This window comes from Homarus americanus, unplaced genomic scaffold (genome assembly GCF_018991925.1).
Source record: "Homarus americanus isolate GMGI-L3 unplaced genomic scaffold, GMGI_Hamer_2.0 scaffold2539, whole genome shotgun sequence".
Taxonomy (NCBI): Eukaryota; Metazoa; Arthropoda; class Malacostraca; order Decapoda; family Nephropidae; genus Homarus; species Homarus americanus.
In genome coordinates this window covers 6,432,206-6,449,157 of record NW_024725489.1, presented here as the reverse complement: position 1 = coordinate 6,449,157, position 16,952 = coordinate 6,432,206, and the positions used below count along the sequence as shown (strand labels likewise).

The 16,952-nt window shown below is 42.6% G+C and overlaps 1 protein-coding gene across 4 annotated transcripts in view; it reads right to left on the bottom strand.

Moving 5' to 3' along the window:
- Positions 1–16,952, bottom strand: part of LOC121865064 — a 46,282-nt gene that overhangs the window by 5,971 nt on the left and 23,359 nt on the right. For 2 of the 4 annotated variants that reach the window (XM_042364396.1, XM_042364398.1), the window contains exons 2-7: positions 4,848–4,965; positions 2,939–3,018; positions 1,692–1,807; positions 1,202–1,416; positions 644–752; positions 42–136 (exon numbers count right to left, since the gene is read on the bottom strand). In XM_042364396.1, coding sequence (XP_042220330.1) covers positions 42–136; positions 644–752; positions 1,202–1,416; positions 1,692–1,807; positions 2,939–3,018; positions 4,848–4,965 — 733 coding nt within the window. Of the gene's footprint in view, positions 1–41; positions 137–643; positions 753–1,201; positions 1,417–1,691; positions 1,808–2,938; positions 3,019–4,847; positions 4,966–12,912; positions 13,274–16,952 lie in introns of those variants that run through there. The other 2 variants (XM_042364399.1, XM_042364397.1) reach the window with 2 other exon arrangements.

Here is a 16,952-nt window from a genome sequence, read left to right as displayed (position 1 = left end):
TAAGACAGTACATGCAGCCAAAAGATTTAGGAATTACTCACATTAGCTTATCCCCTAGTTGAAGATAAGGGTATTTAATAGGCTGAACGTGATCCTCTAAACCTAAGTCTTGAGGACGCAGGTTCTCCCGCAAAATCTGAAAATAAAATATTTACACTGATAAATTTCATGTCTTTTTCCACTAAAGGTGTAATGGAGGGTGCCAGAATAAAATTTGATGCAATACACATGTTTCCAATATTGTAGTATCTTACCTAATACTGTAATGTGTTTTGAGATAAAACAAATACTGAAAGATGATATTTTCCATATCAATACTGCACTAGTGTCTAATGCTACCACCCTATAAAATAAGACTCTGAAAGTGTAGCAATATTTTTGCTATTACATGTATCAAGTAGTGCAGTATTTATTGTTTAAACTAAATCCTTCAGATTCATTACAATACGTAACCCTTTCTCCAAACTTGAAGTCTTGACACTGATACACGATGCATTTTTTTTTTTAATGAAAGAAATAAAATCCAATGTAACATTTATGATTTACAATCTAATTAGTTTTCTCTTTAAAAAAGTCTGAAAATGCAACAAATTTCCTTATAAAGTAACTGTCATTTCCCTTCAACTGCACATCATAATCTCACCTTGGCTGTACAGTTGAGGGCATGGTTAATTTCGCCAAAGACGGGGATTCCTTGACGCTCTACAAGGTCCTGGACTGTGTGAAGGCCATTTGTCAGATCTTGGTACTCTCTGAAATAGCCAATTATGGGTCATGATAAACTGATACTGAATTCGTTCAATTTCTTTATATGGTATACAGTACAGTACAGTACAGTACAGTAGACAGGTATGCATAACATTCGATGGAAAAACAAAACAAAAGAGGTTTTGGTATACCTGAATAACTAAAGTGAATGCTTCAGTGTTAAAGATGGAGTGATTACAACAGCAAGGGGAGTGGGGCTTAAATGTGGAAGTTGGTTAAGGAGAAATGTGGAATGCTAGAAATAAATGGAGGAGAGAGAATGGTAGGAATGCATGCAGAGGGTGAAAGTGTGGAATACATGGTATAAAAAGAATCAAAATTCTTTACAATAAAAAGTCAGGACAATAGTGGTGATAGAAAGGTTGTCAAACTGTAAGTTGGTGGACAGGAAAACTGTATTACTGTACAGAAAAAGGTAAATTATTGTGCTCACAGTTCAGATATTGCCTCCCCATTGATGAGTTGTCCTGGGCCACTGTAGGAATCCATGACGACCACCAGCTTGCGACGGCAGCCAGCCATGTATGCTGCTTCAACCATGGATGCAACATTTCGGGTATTACGGTCCAAAACGAAAAACAAGACAGAAGCAGTTTGTTTGGCTTGGTATTCCAGCTCTACTAGTGCTTCCTCCCAGTGAGACACTTGCTGTAAACACAAACACACAATTAACTAAAGAAAGTATAACAGATAGAAACAATATAGAGTTCAGTATCAGATTTGTCTTTATCATAAATGTCTATCTCTATTTATTTATAGTAAAGCCTATCTCTATCTATTTATAGTAAAGCAATTATAGCAAGTAACATTAAGTGCTGCACCGTCAGATTTCAAGACTCAACGTCAGCCCTCTCAGATGTCTCACTGCATTCTGCATATAAAAACAGGAATGTCACCAATGTCATATAACAGCAATATCTTACCGGGTTATAGAAAGATATGCCTTGGTCCTTCAACATGGGGATGGCTACGTTCTGCCGCCAGGTTGTAGGGTTGCACGACCCACCCAGGAATACTTCATACTTTGGCGATGACTCTGCTGAGCAATAAACATTCCTTCAATTTAACATGCACAAAAGAATCTCACAACATGCAGTACTTTACATGTGCAGTACCTTGTTTACAAATTTTACAAAGAGTCACTGTAGAGAACATAATTTTTCAAAGAATGTATGCATGACAAACTGTTTCAACTTATGTAGCCGCGATGAAGTCAAATAATGGTCCTACATGAATAAATCGGACTGCCAATCACTTCTCGACTGGTATTTAGTGTCACGAAGTCACAAAAAATTGGTAAACTTAATTTAATCTGAATTAATAGATCAAGTGCATGTACCTAACCTAACCTAACACAACTCAGATTAAATTGAGTTTACCAATTTTTTGTGACTTTATAACACCAAATAATAATCGAGAAGTGATTCACAGCCCGATTTACGCTTGTACGACCATCATTTGACTTCATTGTGGCTACATTTGGGTAATTACTCGCTCCCTTGGTACATGCACACGATCTACTAACTCAGATTAAAGTAAGTTTTCCAATTTTTTGTGACTTTGTGACACCAAATACGAGTCGAGAAGTGATTAGCAGTCCGATTTATTCATGTAGGACCATTATTTGACTTCATTGCGGCTACATTTTGCTACATTTGGGTAATTAGTCGGACCGGAATTTTACAGCTACAACATTTTATAAAATAATCAACTGCTCGTGAAAATAAGAACCTGTCCCAAAATAATTGAGTCATTGGATATGTAATTTACTTCTTTGGGACCAGTTTTGCAAACTTTCAACAGTGAATGCTGTTTTTTCCATCTCAATCACCATTATGAAAAATTAACAATAAATGCAAATACACCTGTAATCCCCCAAAAATTCAAGTCACTAATCCCATCATATGCATACTGGTACACCTTGTACAAATGATTTTCAGGTCTAAAGTTCTACCAGTAAAACTAACCCCTTGAGCTATATTACCCCCCCCCCCCCAAATGGCTCTGACTATAGGGGTGTGTGTGAGATTAATATCCCTGCATATTGGTAAGTTTATTCCAATTACAGAATACTGTCCTAATGTTTTTAGATGACCTTTGAAAATTTTACTTTCCAGTTCAATTTTAAAATGAATTAAGTGCTTGAAGTAACTGCATCAAGAGTACTTACTTGACATTTTCCTCTCACTTCTTTTCTTGTCTACACAAGATTTGTCGGAAAGTTTGGAGAGGGGAACTGGTCGTGGGGACCTAGAAAAGAAGAATGATTTACAATGTTTAACTGTTAGCCCATGCCATTTAATTTCTCAATAATAATTACTGCTAAGTGTTTCCAAGCTAAAAGTACTTGTTTGTAGAGAAAATTATGTTATTTGCAACATTTAATATAGTTTTTTCGGTAGCAAGGTGGAGAAAACCTTCTTTCAGTTATTCTTAAATTCATATCATTCTGGAGTTCAGCTACTTTAACATACAGTACTGATGTGTAATGTTAACTCTTGGCTCATAACATTTTAATTGCAAATTGCAATAAACAGTACTGATGAATTGCCTCATACATTCATGTTGTACTGTAAAGATCTCTACTGTATATGTATACAGTATCTTATAATTACCATAGTGTACAGTCAAGGACAAAAGTTTGCTCCTTGTGGTGAAACTGAGTCATGGGAATGAATCTCCAAACTGAATTACCCTAACTGTTGTACTGTATCTCGTTTGGGTTCGATGCTACTGTGCTGTATATACAGTACAGTACAGTACTTCGTTTTGAGAGGGAGTGATCTTTTGACCCTGACTGTACATTTAGATATAAATTATTGATGATGATCCCCTTACGACATAACATTTCAGACAGAATACTTAAAATTTTTGGCAGTTTTATTTTAAACAAGTTCTAAACTGTAACTATAATAAACGTTGTTTTTCTAGTTTTTATTTTCTATAGAATGCACCGATAGTACAGTATATGTTGCCGTATATACTATCCATGGTATATATCTCTTACACTATCACAATGAATTTTAACCCATTAGGGATACTTTTATTTCCATAAAACCATAGAGATTATATTCCACTCACTGAGTTCTATCATAAAGGCCTCTTCTTACAGAACAGGTAAAATGAACCACCTGCACCTAACTTATTAATCTTACAACACACTGTGCTGTATTTCAATTGTTTAAGTTGAGTTTGGTTAGATCAATGTACTATACCTAGTTCAAAATAAGTGCATAAAACAGGGAGGTTATACCGCCTGGGAGGATATTGGAAGCATAATGTGTTGTCTAACGGTAGACCTTGTTGCCATTTGGCACCGCGAAAATTGTGACCAAGTCCCAGGTTGCTGATCTGAATTTCTGCCTCATTTACACACAACTGCAGGGTCTCAGATGTTTCTCTTACCATTGACAACACAACATACACAATGTATATCGTTTCTCATTCTTGAATTATTTTTTTCGTTTGTGTATTTATTTATGGGTATTATTATTATTATTATTATTATTATTTTTAGTATTTTATTTTTATTTTTAGTATTTTGTTATAAATTTTTGAATTGTTATAATAATAATGATAGTTGTTATTATTATTATTGTATGAAGAATTCGTTAGCTTGGACTGAAAGACAAGATTAAACTCCATTCAGAGTTTAACCTGGTTATGTAAACACTAGTTTTTGTAGAAAACGGCATTTCTATCTTTTAAGAATAATTGGCATTTTCACTGCCCGTAATATCCATAAAAATATTTTCTGAAATGTACAAAATGCTATATGCCTGAAAACTCACATGTGGCGATGTGTAAAATGTACCGTATATTATTTTGCCTGGCTTCACTCAGATGATACCCACTGCTCTAGCAGCATGCAGTCCCGATAAAAGAGTATTGTATAACATCAGGCGTTCCGAGACATTAGGAGAAAAACTCGCTGTTCATGTCACAAGGCCGGAGAACAGTCGAACTGTTGAACTGCATATTAGTATTCTCACTTGGACGCGCAAACAAGATCGGGGATTCTGTTTCATATTAAGTTTAACACACTATTGTGTATCCTTCCAAGAGGCGCGAATACTTACTCCCTGTCGTAACATTGTCGAAGCTCGTTGGTAAAGAGGCAGAATTCGCCGAAGGTAAGAAGGTGACCTGCCGCCTCCCTTGCCGAGCACTCACGCGCCACATGCAGCATTTCATGCACTGTAACAGAAGAAAACAATACCGTAAATACACATAATAAACCCTACCAACACTGCCTAACCAATTCTGTGAAACGTGAAATTATCATTTGCCTGGGGTGTTCCTCATCTGTGTGACCTTGTCCTACCTACCGTCAACCCCACACTGCCACCCCTCCTCTCGCCTTACTCTCGTTTCTATTCTATTGATATTTACTTCCCCCTTCCTTAGACCTTAGATACTATATCTGGGGGTGATGTGACTTATAATTGACTTGTAAAAAAGAATCTATGCACACCGTTAAACGAATGCTGGTAACATATGGCGCACGGTCAAGTCCCCCTGGGAAGGAGTGGGTGTCCTTGCTTTACACATGTGCTCAACTCGCTATCCTGGTCACCACTCCACCCAAAAAGGATTTAAACATATATTATTAATGTATATATATGTAAGTATAGAACGAGTCGAAGAGGACTGGGGGCGATAATAAATAAATAAAAGAATTATACAGATATTCTTCCATGACTGGGTACGAGTACCAATGTACTCAAATAATAATGTTACATCGTGACAGTGAACGTTCATTCATTGTGCAGGAGGATATAACTTATGGTGCTGCGTGTCTGAACACCTATTACATGTAGGTGTTAAACAGTGATATTCCACCACAAGGCTGAGCCAAACTTTGAGGTGTGGGTGGACACTGGCAAGTATCCTGTCACCACTGCCTGTACCATCGCTCTGTGCGACTCCCACCCACAACTACTGTTGACCCCACTCCACTATGCTCTATGAATCTGTCTTTAGTCCCGGAAGAGGTTCTAGTATACCTATAACTGCAATGCCTAACTTGGCACGGGTGTCTGGTTAATAGCCTAAGTAAGCATGTACTTGGCGTCCTACAATTAAAATATTTATTTTTTGTATTCAATGACTAGGCCAGGCCTGATAGCTATGTTCTGTAGTGTATTCCGCCTCTGGTTTATCTGATGATACAAGTTAAATAACTTGATTATGCACATAATACAAAAGTGATAATTATGAGTACCATACAAGAATAGCAAACTGTAAATAGTGTACCATATACACATGACACTAGCACAGGTAGTAACTTCTGATCTCCCCTTCAGTTCTTCGTCAGTCTAGTAAAGCATCACACAACTGAACCATCGTGCAAACTCTTAACACAGATGTTTACACCCATCAACCAGCATACATCCAAGCAACAGTACAAACAAGTCGTGTACGTGGGCGAAAATATGATGGATCAGACGTGTCTGGTTGTATGTATGTGACGCTGGTCTGCACAGCTGAATTTACACATCATTTTCTCCATACAAGGAAACGCTTCACGACACGTCGTTTTTCCCCTCTCAAGTGGGAGGGACACCAAGGTCAACACCACACACTATCACCACAACACCCACATATACGCCTCTCTCTCCACACCCGTAGACACATCTTACACTCCCCAAATAACACTGCAACCCAACTTAACATTCTACATCCAGTGGAAGTAAAGCCTATCAAAGACTACCACGCGATCACCTTATCCTTAAACCACCACACTGCAGTAAGCCTACACTCATCACTTTAGATTACAGAACTTAACCTGGCGATATGGTCCCATGTAGGACTAGGCTACTCTTCAGTGTGGAGCTACTACAGGTACAGAGTGGGTACAGTACTGGGCACTGGCCAGGGAGTAGCCTAGGGGAAGTAGAGCAGCGGAGTTGAAAGTGGAGGGCGGGGGCCACATACCAGCTACCCGTGGCCCAGGTGTGGGCCAGGATTACTGGGTACTGTAGCCTGGAGATAACACTGGTAGTGGGCGTACGCGGCATTCTGGGACGGGCGTGCCGGGCGTGTGGCGTGTCCCGCCCATGCCAAGTGGTGGGTGACGCCCATGAACAAGTGGGCGCGCCCCTTCAAGTCTTACCGTATTACTACGTCGTAAGTGACCTGCCAAGGCTCACAGGGGCCAGGGTTACGGAGTCAAGATGTGAGGGTCTGGTGACTCCCCCCCCCCTATACCCACACGCTCTATACAACAGGTGGCGCTAACTCTAACAACCTCACCGTACACACACACACGAAGTTTATTACATAAGTTGAGGAAGAGAATACAACTTACCTGTACTCCCTTCCCTTCCAATCACGTCCATAACCCATTTTTTTCTGTATAAATATAACCCAAACACACTACACCTATCCGTAAAACACGTCGCACATATATTTACTATAAACTAGCCAGGATCTTCTACACATCAGCACACTTACAATCCATCTACCTGTACTCGTGAAAACACACACACAAAACCTAGGTCTCTTCCTTGTGTAACAGCTACTGAGAAAAACATAACACAAGCCGACTCCATTGATTACGCTAATAGTGTGTTTATAGCCGGTGGTGTCCTCGTTATCAGTGATAGAACACCGCTTAAAATATCTCTGACGTTTGGCTCCCTGTAAACTGGGCACCACTTTACCGTGTGCCTAGTCCAGCACTTGAACACTTGACGCACACTGTTTTCACCAACACCAAATAGTGGTGCGGACAACAGGGGTTGGAAAGAGGGAGGTGATCAGACCGGATATAGGATTAAGAACAACAGGGTCGAATAAGACAGAATGATATGAATACTCCAATATGTATGAAATGTTGCGTTACTATAGAATGATTAACAGATAGTGCGTGTTGTTCCCGGAGACTGTAAGAAGCAGCACAGTTTCAACCTGATTTTATCCACCACTGTGACGTCACGTTGATGATGGTTGAACGAAAGCTCCCCCGCGGTTCCTCGTTTATGTAAGAGACATTGGGAGGTCGTGTGGCACAGACCTCATTGCACTGCGTAGTATACATCATATGTTGACGTGTGGGACAGCCCATACACCGAAGCTGAATTGCGGCACAGATCGTTTGGCATTGCTCAAACAGTTAGTCTTTGTTCTATAGAATATATTGTATAATTGGACACTATGACAAAGATAATATAATTGGGGAGATTTCAAGGAAGTTGCGCGCGTCCGCCATATTATTGAAACGCTGTTACTTTACAGATTCGTGTATTATATTAGAAACTGCGAGACCACAAAAAAAATGGTGAAAAAAATCTTGTTTTGCAACTATGTTAATAATAATAATAATAAATAAGGCACAACTGAAAAAAAATGCATTTTTTAATAAGTGAAGTAACAGTACTATGAAAAAAAAATCACCGTACAAAACGAAGAGGTTTTTTGTCTTACGTCTGCATTCATAAACGCACATAAAAACCATTATTACTTATATACACAGCATATTCACTTAATTTCATAAATAAGTTTATAAAAATCAAATGACATATACACCATAAATCACTAGTGTGGCACATCATTACTTCGTGGTGGTGGGTGAGGACTATCTGTGGTTTATCATTGCCCAGCAGTGAGTGACAGGCCAGGACACACTTGTGGTGCCCGCTGTGTACCGCCTCACCCCCTCCACACAGTGCAATAATGTCTCCAGTCGGCTCATGTGTTCTCTTGGGCAAACAATACCTTGACTGGGGGCTCGCCAGGAGCTCTCACATCAGTGGGTAGGTCAAGGCGCGGCGTGGGCGGCTCCCACGCCCACACACAAGCTGGCCAGCATTCCTCACCCCCACTCACACACCCTCCACGTGTGTTACCGGCTAATATTAACTCCATCACACCCAGCCACGGATATTTACGTCTCCACCACCCGGGCTCACGTGGTACCTCCACACCCCCACACCACCCTACCTAAAGTCCGCCTTGTCAGTGATCTCAACAATAACAAGGCTTAACTTCCTACAAAACAACCCCACCTTTTGTATATACGAGAAAATCATATAACAGTAATAAAAAACACTTTGGGCGTGAACTATATTTACCTGTGTAATCAATGAAAATAACAAGTGGCCGGAGCTAGCAATTACTTACTTATATAAGTTAATATTTAACACACGACATCTTACCACCTCCTTGACAGCAACCATTCATGAAAAATCATCAAAACATGACGTAAATATTATAAAAATAACTAAATAAAATAAAACTAATTGTTCAGGCGACCCAAATTGTTTACACCTTACACAACGGGCGTGTGTCCTCAGCTCGCCTGACTCCAGTCCTTTCGTAAGCAAAGGCTATAGGCCTACCTTGACTTCCGCCCGGGCGTCTGACCACTGTTCAGGTATAACACAACTTCCGCAAGAAAGAAGAGATATTCATTAGGATAGGGCCAGAAAACTGAAATTTTTATGACCTTTGTCAGACTAAACCAAATAATTTACTGATAAGAATAAATTAATTAATAAAATCAAGATTCTAAACAAGGAAACTTTCATTAATTACGCTACGATTTCCGCCAGACAAAAGGAAAGGAAAAGAAATTCGAGTTCGCAAGGATGCATAGTGACTTCCGCCATAAATAACAAGAACTTGAAAATCAGAGCATCAAACGTTTTCACCAAGCTATAACATCATATTCAAACTCTTTAAACGAAAACCGGTAAAATACCAATCCAAACGATTAATATTAAATTGTTTTTCTTTACATAAAATACGGTAAGAATCAACACCGATGAACAGCATTATTCATAATTTAATATCAGAGCAGTTTTATTTTGTTAAATATTCGGCACAACTGACTAAACTAATTCCTCTCCTTTTGGTTCAATTGTGGAGTAGTAACGCGCGGTGTTGGTCTGTTAGTTTTGATGACGGCCGACGGCGCACCATGGCAAGTAGTTTTGTTTTTTGTAAATCTAACACACATTGTACTTATTTTATTATATTTTAATTAGTCAAACTGAATACAGAGATAAAGAAGAACAGTTCCTGAAACACTTCAACACAGCTAGAGAGATGACTGGGCCTATTTTGGGTTGAGTACCTGGCTACCAACTGTCCTCAAGAAAATACAACAATAATGCCAGAACTTGTGAATCACCATAGTTATTTTTTTTCTCTCTATGCCATATTGTTCGGTAATACACATGACAACTTTTCCTGATGGATGAGGGTGAAAAACAGAAGATAGAAATATAATACGGTAGATTCTGAAAGTATCCTATGTGATGGTCTAGTTATGTGGTGGGAGTCGTGAGGGAGGGTGGTCAAGGAGCAGCCAGAACAAGGAGTCCGCCCAGTGAGGCAGCCATCAGCCATTACGCAAGGCGGACAACCTCGGCCCTGACATCACTGACCACCAGGATCCTGGCGCACCACGATGCCTCCCTCCTCCCCTACCACCCCGACCCGACACTAACAACCACCACCACACACATACACACGCCACTCATCTACACACACATACACACGTCACTCATCTACACACACATACACACGTCACTCATCACGCCACTCAACTACACCACACACGCCACTTATCCATACCAAAAAACGCCACTTATCCATCCCCCCCCCCCACATACACACCTTCTATCATCCATAACTTTAAGTAGGTCCACAAGCGCACCAGGTTCTGCTAGAAGGAGAACTGACCCAAAGACATATTTGCTGGTCTTTATTCTCACGACCGTTCGAGATGCTTACTGTTGAACACCAGGAATACTGCAATGAAATATGTGATTTAACAGACACGGGGTGGCAATTACAGTGCGACACGACCGCTGCGTCTTCTCATCCTTACTTTGAAAAAATGTACTGATAGCCCCAAGTCCTGGACATATTTGGGAATGTTAGCTACCGGAACCCAAAATGTTGTCATGTATTCCACCGTAAAGAAAGAGGGTGGCAGATAACCATCCTCTATGAAACATCGAGAAACGTTGTAACAGAAACGGAAGAAGGAAGGGTTATTAACCGTCCTGCGTGGCGTGAAGGACGCTGCCCGGGGAACTAGGATATCGTTGTTTATGTGCTTTAGCGGCCATTACCTACCCCGAGATATTAATAGTCAGCCGGCCTTAGTTTCTGTGAAGGACGTGCATCCAAGAAGAAATCTATTACAACGGACAACCACTCGTAACCTTCAGCATTTCTCTTGTCTTATAAAATAAAAAAAAACTCAATGTCGCTGTTAACAAATTTGTTCGTGGCCGTCATTCACCAACAAGTTGAACGAGGCACTCATAAATATTAAACTGGTTATCTGGTGTACTATAAGAGGGTGATAGCGAAGAGTGTGAGATGCGGGAGATAAGATGGGGGGATGCTGCCGGGTGAGACTTCACTTACTGTACTAGGTAGCCTAAGAGGACTAGTGGCCCGTGTCATCACTCAACACCCACATCCTAGTCTTACACACCTCCATGTGTCGAACATATTTGTGTATGCAAAATATACCTCTGCGAATTAAACACATCTACGTATGCTGGGTATACCTCTTCTTGTTGAATATCAATGCTTGTTAGTCTGCGAGTCTGGTGTGTTGCAGTACACGAGAGGCATCAACTTTCAGTGGGTAGGAACAACGATCTCTGAGTACATAAAGGATCCATAACATTTAGTAATTCAAGTAGGCGCGTGTAATAAAAGATATGGAAAGTATACTGTATTAACACAAATAAGAAAATGTAACAAACGTAAAAAATATATGAGTGTAAATTACATATGTGTACACCGAGTACATTTCTTTAACTGTCCAATAACCTGGTTGGATGATCTGACACCACTCGCCCTCTCACCTAAATGGTTCACAAGCATTCCATCTCCCGCTGAAGGTTAATTAGTCTACTAGTCTACTCAGGTGACCATCTGTCTCGTCCGACACCCCCCCCCCCAGACACTGTGGTTGGTGGGAGAGAAGGGGTAGGGGGAGAGGGGGGCTTGGCTTCCCTTGTCCCAAATTTTCAGGCGAGATGATTTCCGTTTTCCCGTTATCAAGTAACTCTTCATACGCAAGGCTTCCTCACTTCCCATTTTTCCTTCCTTCCTACCAATGGTCTTTATCTCTGCACACCCTCCTAAGCACTGCCGCCTCAACAATTTCATATTACTTTTGTATTTCTTTTTATAGCACACGAACGAAATTATTCACTAATGTATCTTCAGTTTTTTCTCACTTGCTTCATCCGTTTGTTATTGTCTTTCATATCACTTGTTGCTTTTCCTCAACGCTCAGTCTTTGTTATATTGGCCATATGTAATCTTATCATCCAGTTATTTTTACCTACGTCAATTTATCTTATTCTACCCTCTTTCTTATATTTGTTACTTCTTTATTATTTGGCATAACATATTCCTCTAATCTATTCACGTGCGTCGCAATATGAAATTCTACGAGGAAAACACATTAACGAAAACTGGCAACTAGCATAATGACACCTGAAGATGAATGGATGAGATGTACATCCACTAAAAAAATATTCGGCACCCGTGTCAAATATCACGCCGGAAGGGTGACGAATAATTTTTAGTGGGTGTACAAGATTATTGAATTTATCAGAGCTGTTAAAAACTCAAGGTTATGAAGACGGAAATATCAAAATAAACACGATGATGAAGAGCTGAATGTCACACCCAGTATAAAAATGTTCATGGTCAGAATAACTAAAATACATGAATAAAAATGACAGGTATACGATATGAACTAAGACTACTGCAAAAGAACAAAAAGATTAGCGATTAAAACAAATAATGATATAGTAAGACATTAATTCATATAAGTATTAATATCTCAATGATCAAGTTCACAAAACACAGGTACTGTAGTGTCTGGGTCCTGTGGAACATTAGTCAGGTTTAGTGAGGTTTTAAAACATGTTCAGTCCTGTGTGGTGTAAGGCGATTAAGATCGGTACCATGTCTTCTCGTACCTGATTGACTCTAAGGTATCAACAGATTTATTTTGGTATCAGGGGACACGACCCATGTCAACATGGGGCCATGTAGAGCACGCTTCAGGTCCAAGCGTGACACCTGAGGACCTGTACACCTGAAGGCCACATACCATAACGGTCACAGGTTGAATACTGCACAACTTCTTTCACCTACCTTGAGTCAACAGCCGATAAAAATCATCCCGGTCATAAGGTGGCGTCCATGAGGTACATCCTCAAAGCACTGTATTAACACTATCAGTCAACAACACTATCAATACACTGTTGTAACTATCACTGGGGTTTGTTGTCATCTGCAGCCAGTAGTACAGGCCATGTCCTCACTAGCACCGACCACTGCCAATAATCCTTTGGAGGAGGAGGCCTTCTAGTAGTATGATGGGGTGGGGAGGGGGTATAGGAGTGGGGGCAGAAACAGTAGGAGGAGCAGGAGTAAGAGAGTGAAGAGAGACACAGGCGTACGTCACCAAGGCTGCCCCACAACTACCGAGTACCACGCCAGCATCCCAACACCCACCACTCACCATGGCGGCCCCGCTCCTTACTCTAAGCCCGCCCTCCCTTCATAACCCATGTTGCCGCACGCATACTATACACACTCTATTTATTTTTACCTAATGAATAATCACCCAATTGTGTTAATTGTATTTTACGCGGATAAAAAAAAGCGAAAGTAAGCCAAGGAAGAGGCAGGTGTGGCCTAGGGGCTGGGAGAAGGCTGAGTAGAGAGGTCTAAACTGGTGCCTGACGTCATGGTACGGTCGCTACACTGTACGTTGCCACAGCTCGCCTGCCCCTACAATTGTCTCCCGCTTGCCAGCGAAACATTATCAAAACACCCTGCCCAGCTAGGACTCCCGCACCACGCCGACGACCTTAAGAGAAAGCAAGGGAGAGAGAGAGGTGTGTGTGTGTGTGTGTGTGTGTGCAGGACCAGGCGGAGGGCTCTCACGTGCACCTCTGTGGGGGATGACTCTACTACCTCACCTCCTCCCAAACAAACTGTCTTGCGCGATGCTTCTCACACACATCCATCCTCACCCGCCATCCACCACCTCAACCCTTAATATGAACGTATTTATTCGTTGTTCTTGTTTCACCATTCTTCCTCCATTTACATTTTTAATCCAGTTATTCTTCTTCAATAATCGACCCCCCTAAGTACTGTATGTCATCCATTTTCACCATCATCAGCCGCCCTCCTCAGCCATTTGCTCCAGCACACAACCATCACGGCGTGAACCACCACCCACTTGGGCAACAATGCAGCACTTTCTCCCACCTAGACACATCCATTGACCGTCTTACACAATTCAAGTTACCCATAACATTAAACGTCATGATTACTACAACTGATACACACACACACACACACACACACACACACACACACACACACCTGTACATACAGTTTTACCTGCCCAACTTCCACTCACACCCACAACTACATCCCGTAGTGTATCCACGCCCACACAGCCCATCTGGACCTGTGTCTACACCTGCACAACTACCCCACTACACCCACACCACCATCCTTTACGCACGACATCCTCTGTAAAGTTCACCATCACACTACTTACAGCAGGATTCTTGACCATCCATGCTGGCCTACAACCTCAGGAGGGTGTGGGCGTGGCTACTTTGCATACACGCCCACGTCTGGCGACACCTGTGGTTCATTACTCGCCTAGCACACCTTACAGCCATGTGTTCTTACTCATTCGACGTGCCTGCCACACACACACACACACACACAAATGGGGGCTAGCTGGTTTTAGATAATGTTCCGGGGGTGCCAACCTCTCCTCCATCCCTTCACCTGCGGCAAGGGTAAAGGGGGCAGGGGAGCGTCGCCCACGCCACACTGAACAAGGGTGGTGGAGGGCCGGCCACCACAAATACCTGCCCAAATCCATGTAAGTGAGGGAGGAGGAGGGGGAGGGGGAGGGATCTCGCTGGACACATCAGATTGTGCCCATTCATTGCCACCCACGGCCGCCCACACCCACTGTCCTTTACTTACCCCATCACGTCCGTCCACCGTGTACAACACATGCCGGTATATAGAAACACCAGAGAGGAAGTGTAAGCTAAATGGGGGTGTACATTTATCACGACCATGAAAGTTGTTGCCTAGACCGTTTCACAGGCCAAACATTTACCCCTTTGAAGGAGGTGGTCAAGGTGGGCGTAGGAACATTTAACCCACTCCCAATACAAGAAGTTTACAATGTTAGGTTACGTTCGGTGACCCAAACTTCTAAGGTTTTCAATGGAGGGGGAGGGGGAGGAGAAGGGGGGTTGTCTACCCAGATAAAAAATTTAGAAGGGGACAAATGCCCTATGGTCTTTTCACCCACCTTCCCCTAACACAATTGTACTCAAGTGAGCTACTACACTAGGTGTTGATACACCATATGTAAACATTCTGTACCAGCGCTGTGTATAGAACAAACATTACTTCTATTACACACCGATATAACAAATCATCAACCATAGTTCCTGTACTGCAGTGCTCAGACTTACGAGGCAACTGGGATCATACGAAGATTCTACCCCCCTCAGAGCACCCACCTGAAGAATCTCCCCACTCTGTTTTAACTGATCAATTGCTTTCCCTCACTAGTTTTGGTACTTTAAGTCACTAAAGAATGTATTCAGGACACAAAATTACAACATAACCCCAATAACTTTATGAAAAAGTTAATGCAGTCGGTTAGGTTAGGGGCTAACCTAACCTAACTGACCGCATTTTTTGAGTGCTTGGTCATGGTGATCCACCCCAGGCACACCCACCTGAAGAATTTTCCCCCCATATAACAAAAGTTAAAATATTATACAACATGACAGAGGTACAACAAGACAACTCAACCGTGTGTGGTCACCAGGCACATAAGAGGACATACTATCCACAGTAGCACGATTTCTGGCAGTCAGATCAGCCTGGGGATGTGTCATGGCCGAAATAATTACAGTACTACTCTACTCATTCTCCACCTGTTGACCTAGGCTGCTCTCTCTAGCCTCAGGTCACGCCCCCACCCTTGTTCCCCACATCAGGCACTTGGTCACGCGGGGAGCCACCGCCAGGGGTCACTCCCACCTGGAAGAGGAATTATATGGTGACCCCTGATGATGAAAAGCTTGCCACCTGCTGCCACCAACACGCTACTCCTAGCTCCTACACCAGTACCTGATGCGGTAGTCTAATCTACAAGTACCTGGCCTAATTGGCGCGTTCAGCCCACGCACTCCACCTACGTACTACACACACATTTTACAGATCAACCTCCACCTAGTATGGACAACCCATTTACCTCCAGCTAGGCACGTCTACCTGATGATAAAGTGAGGAACCACAATAGTCCCTACATTACACACCCCTACACCCCTGCCACACTCACTACACACCCCTACACACCTGCCACACTCACTACACTCCCCCACACTCACTACACACCTCTGCCACACTCACTACACACCCCTACACCCCTGCCACCTCACTACACACCTGCCACACTCACTACACACCCCTACACCCCTGCCACCTCACTACACCTCCTACACCCCTGCCGCACTCTCACACTCCTACACCCCTGCCACTCACTACACACCCCCTACACCCCTGCCACACTCACTACACACCCCTACACCCTGTCACACTCACTACACCCCTGCCACACTCACCACACACCCCTGCCACACTCACTACACACCCCAACACCCTGCACACACTACACACCCCTGCACACACCCTGCTCCCTCACTACACACCCCCCCCACACTCACTACACACCCCCACCTCACTACACACCCCTGCCACACTCACTACACACCCCTGCCCACACTCACTACACCCCTGCACCCATACCACACTCTACACACCCCTACACCCCTGTCACCTCACTACACACCCCTACCCACACTCACTACACAACCCTACACCCCTGCCACACTCACTACGGTATAGGCTAGAGTGCTCCACGAAGGCTATCCTTGATAACCCAAATCAATACAACATAAAGACCTACTCGCCTGATCATGTATTGCCGCAGCCACTACAGTTCTCGGCCGACGTCAGATCACCCACAACACACTAACTATCCCTTACAAGGACGCAACCATTGGGTAGAGAACGAGGTTACTCAGGGTCACTACAATCCTCGCCCACGCCCATGCCCACCTTTAGCACTT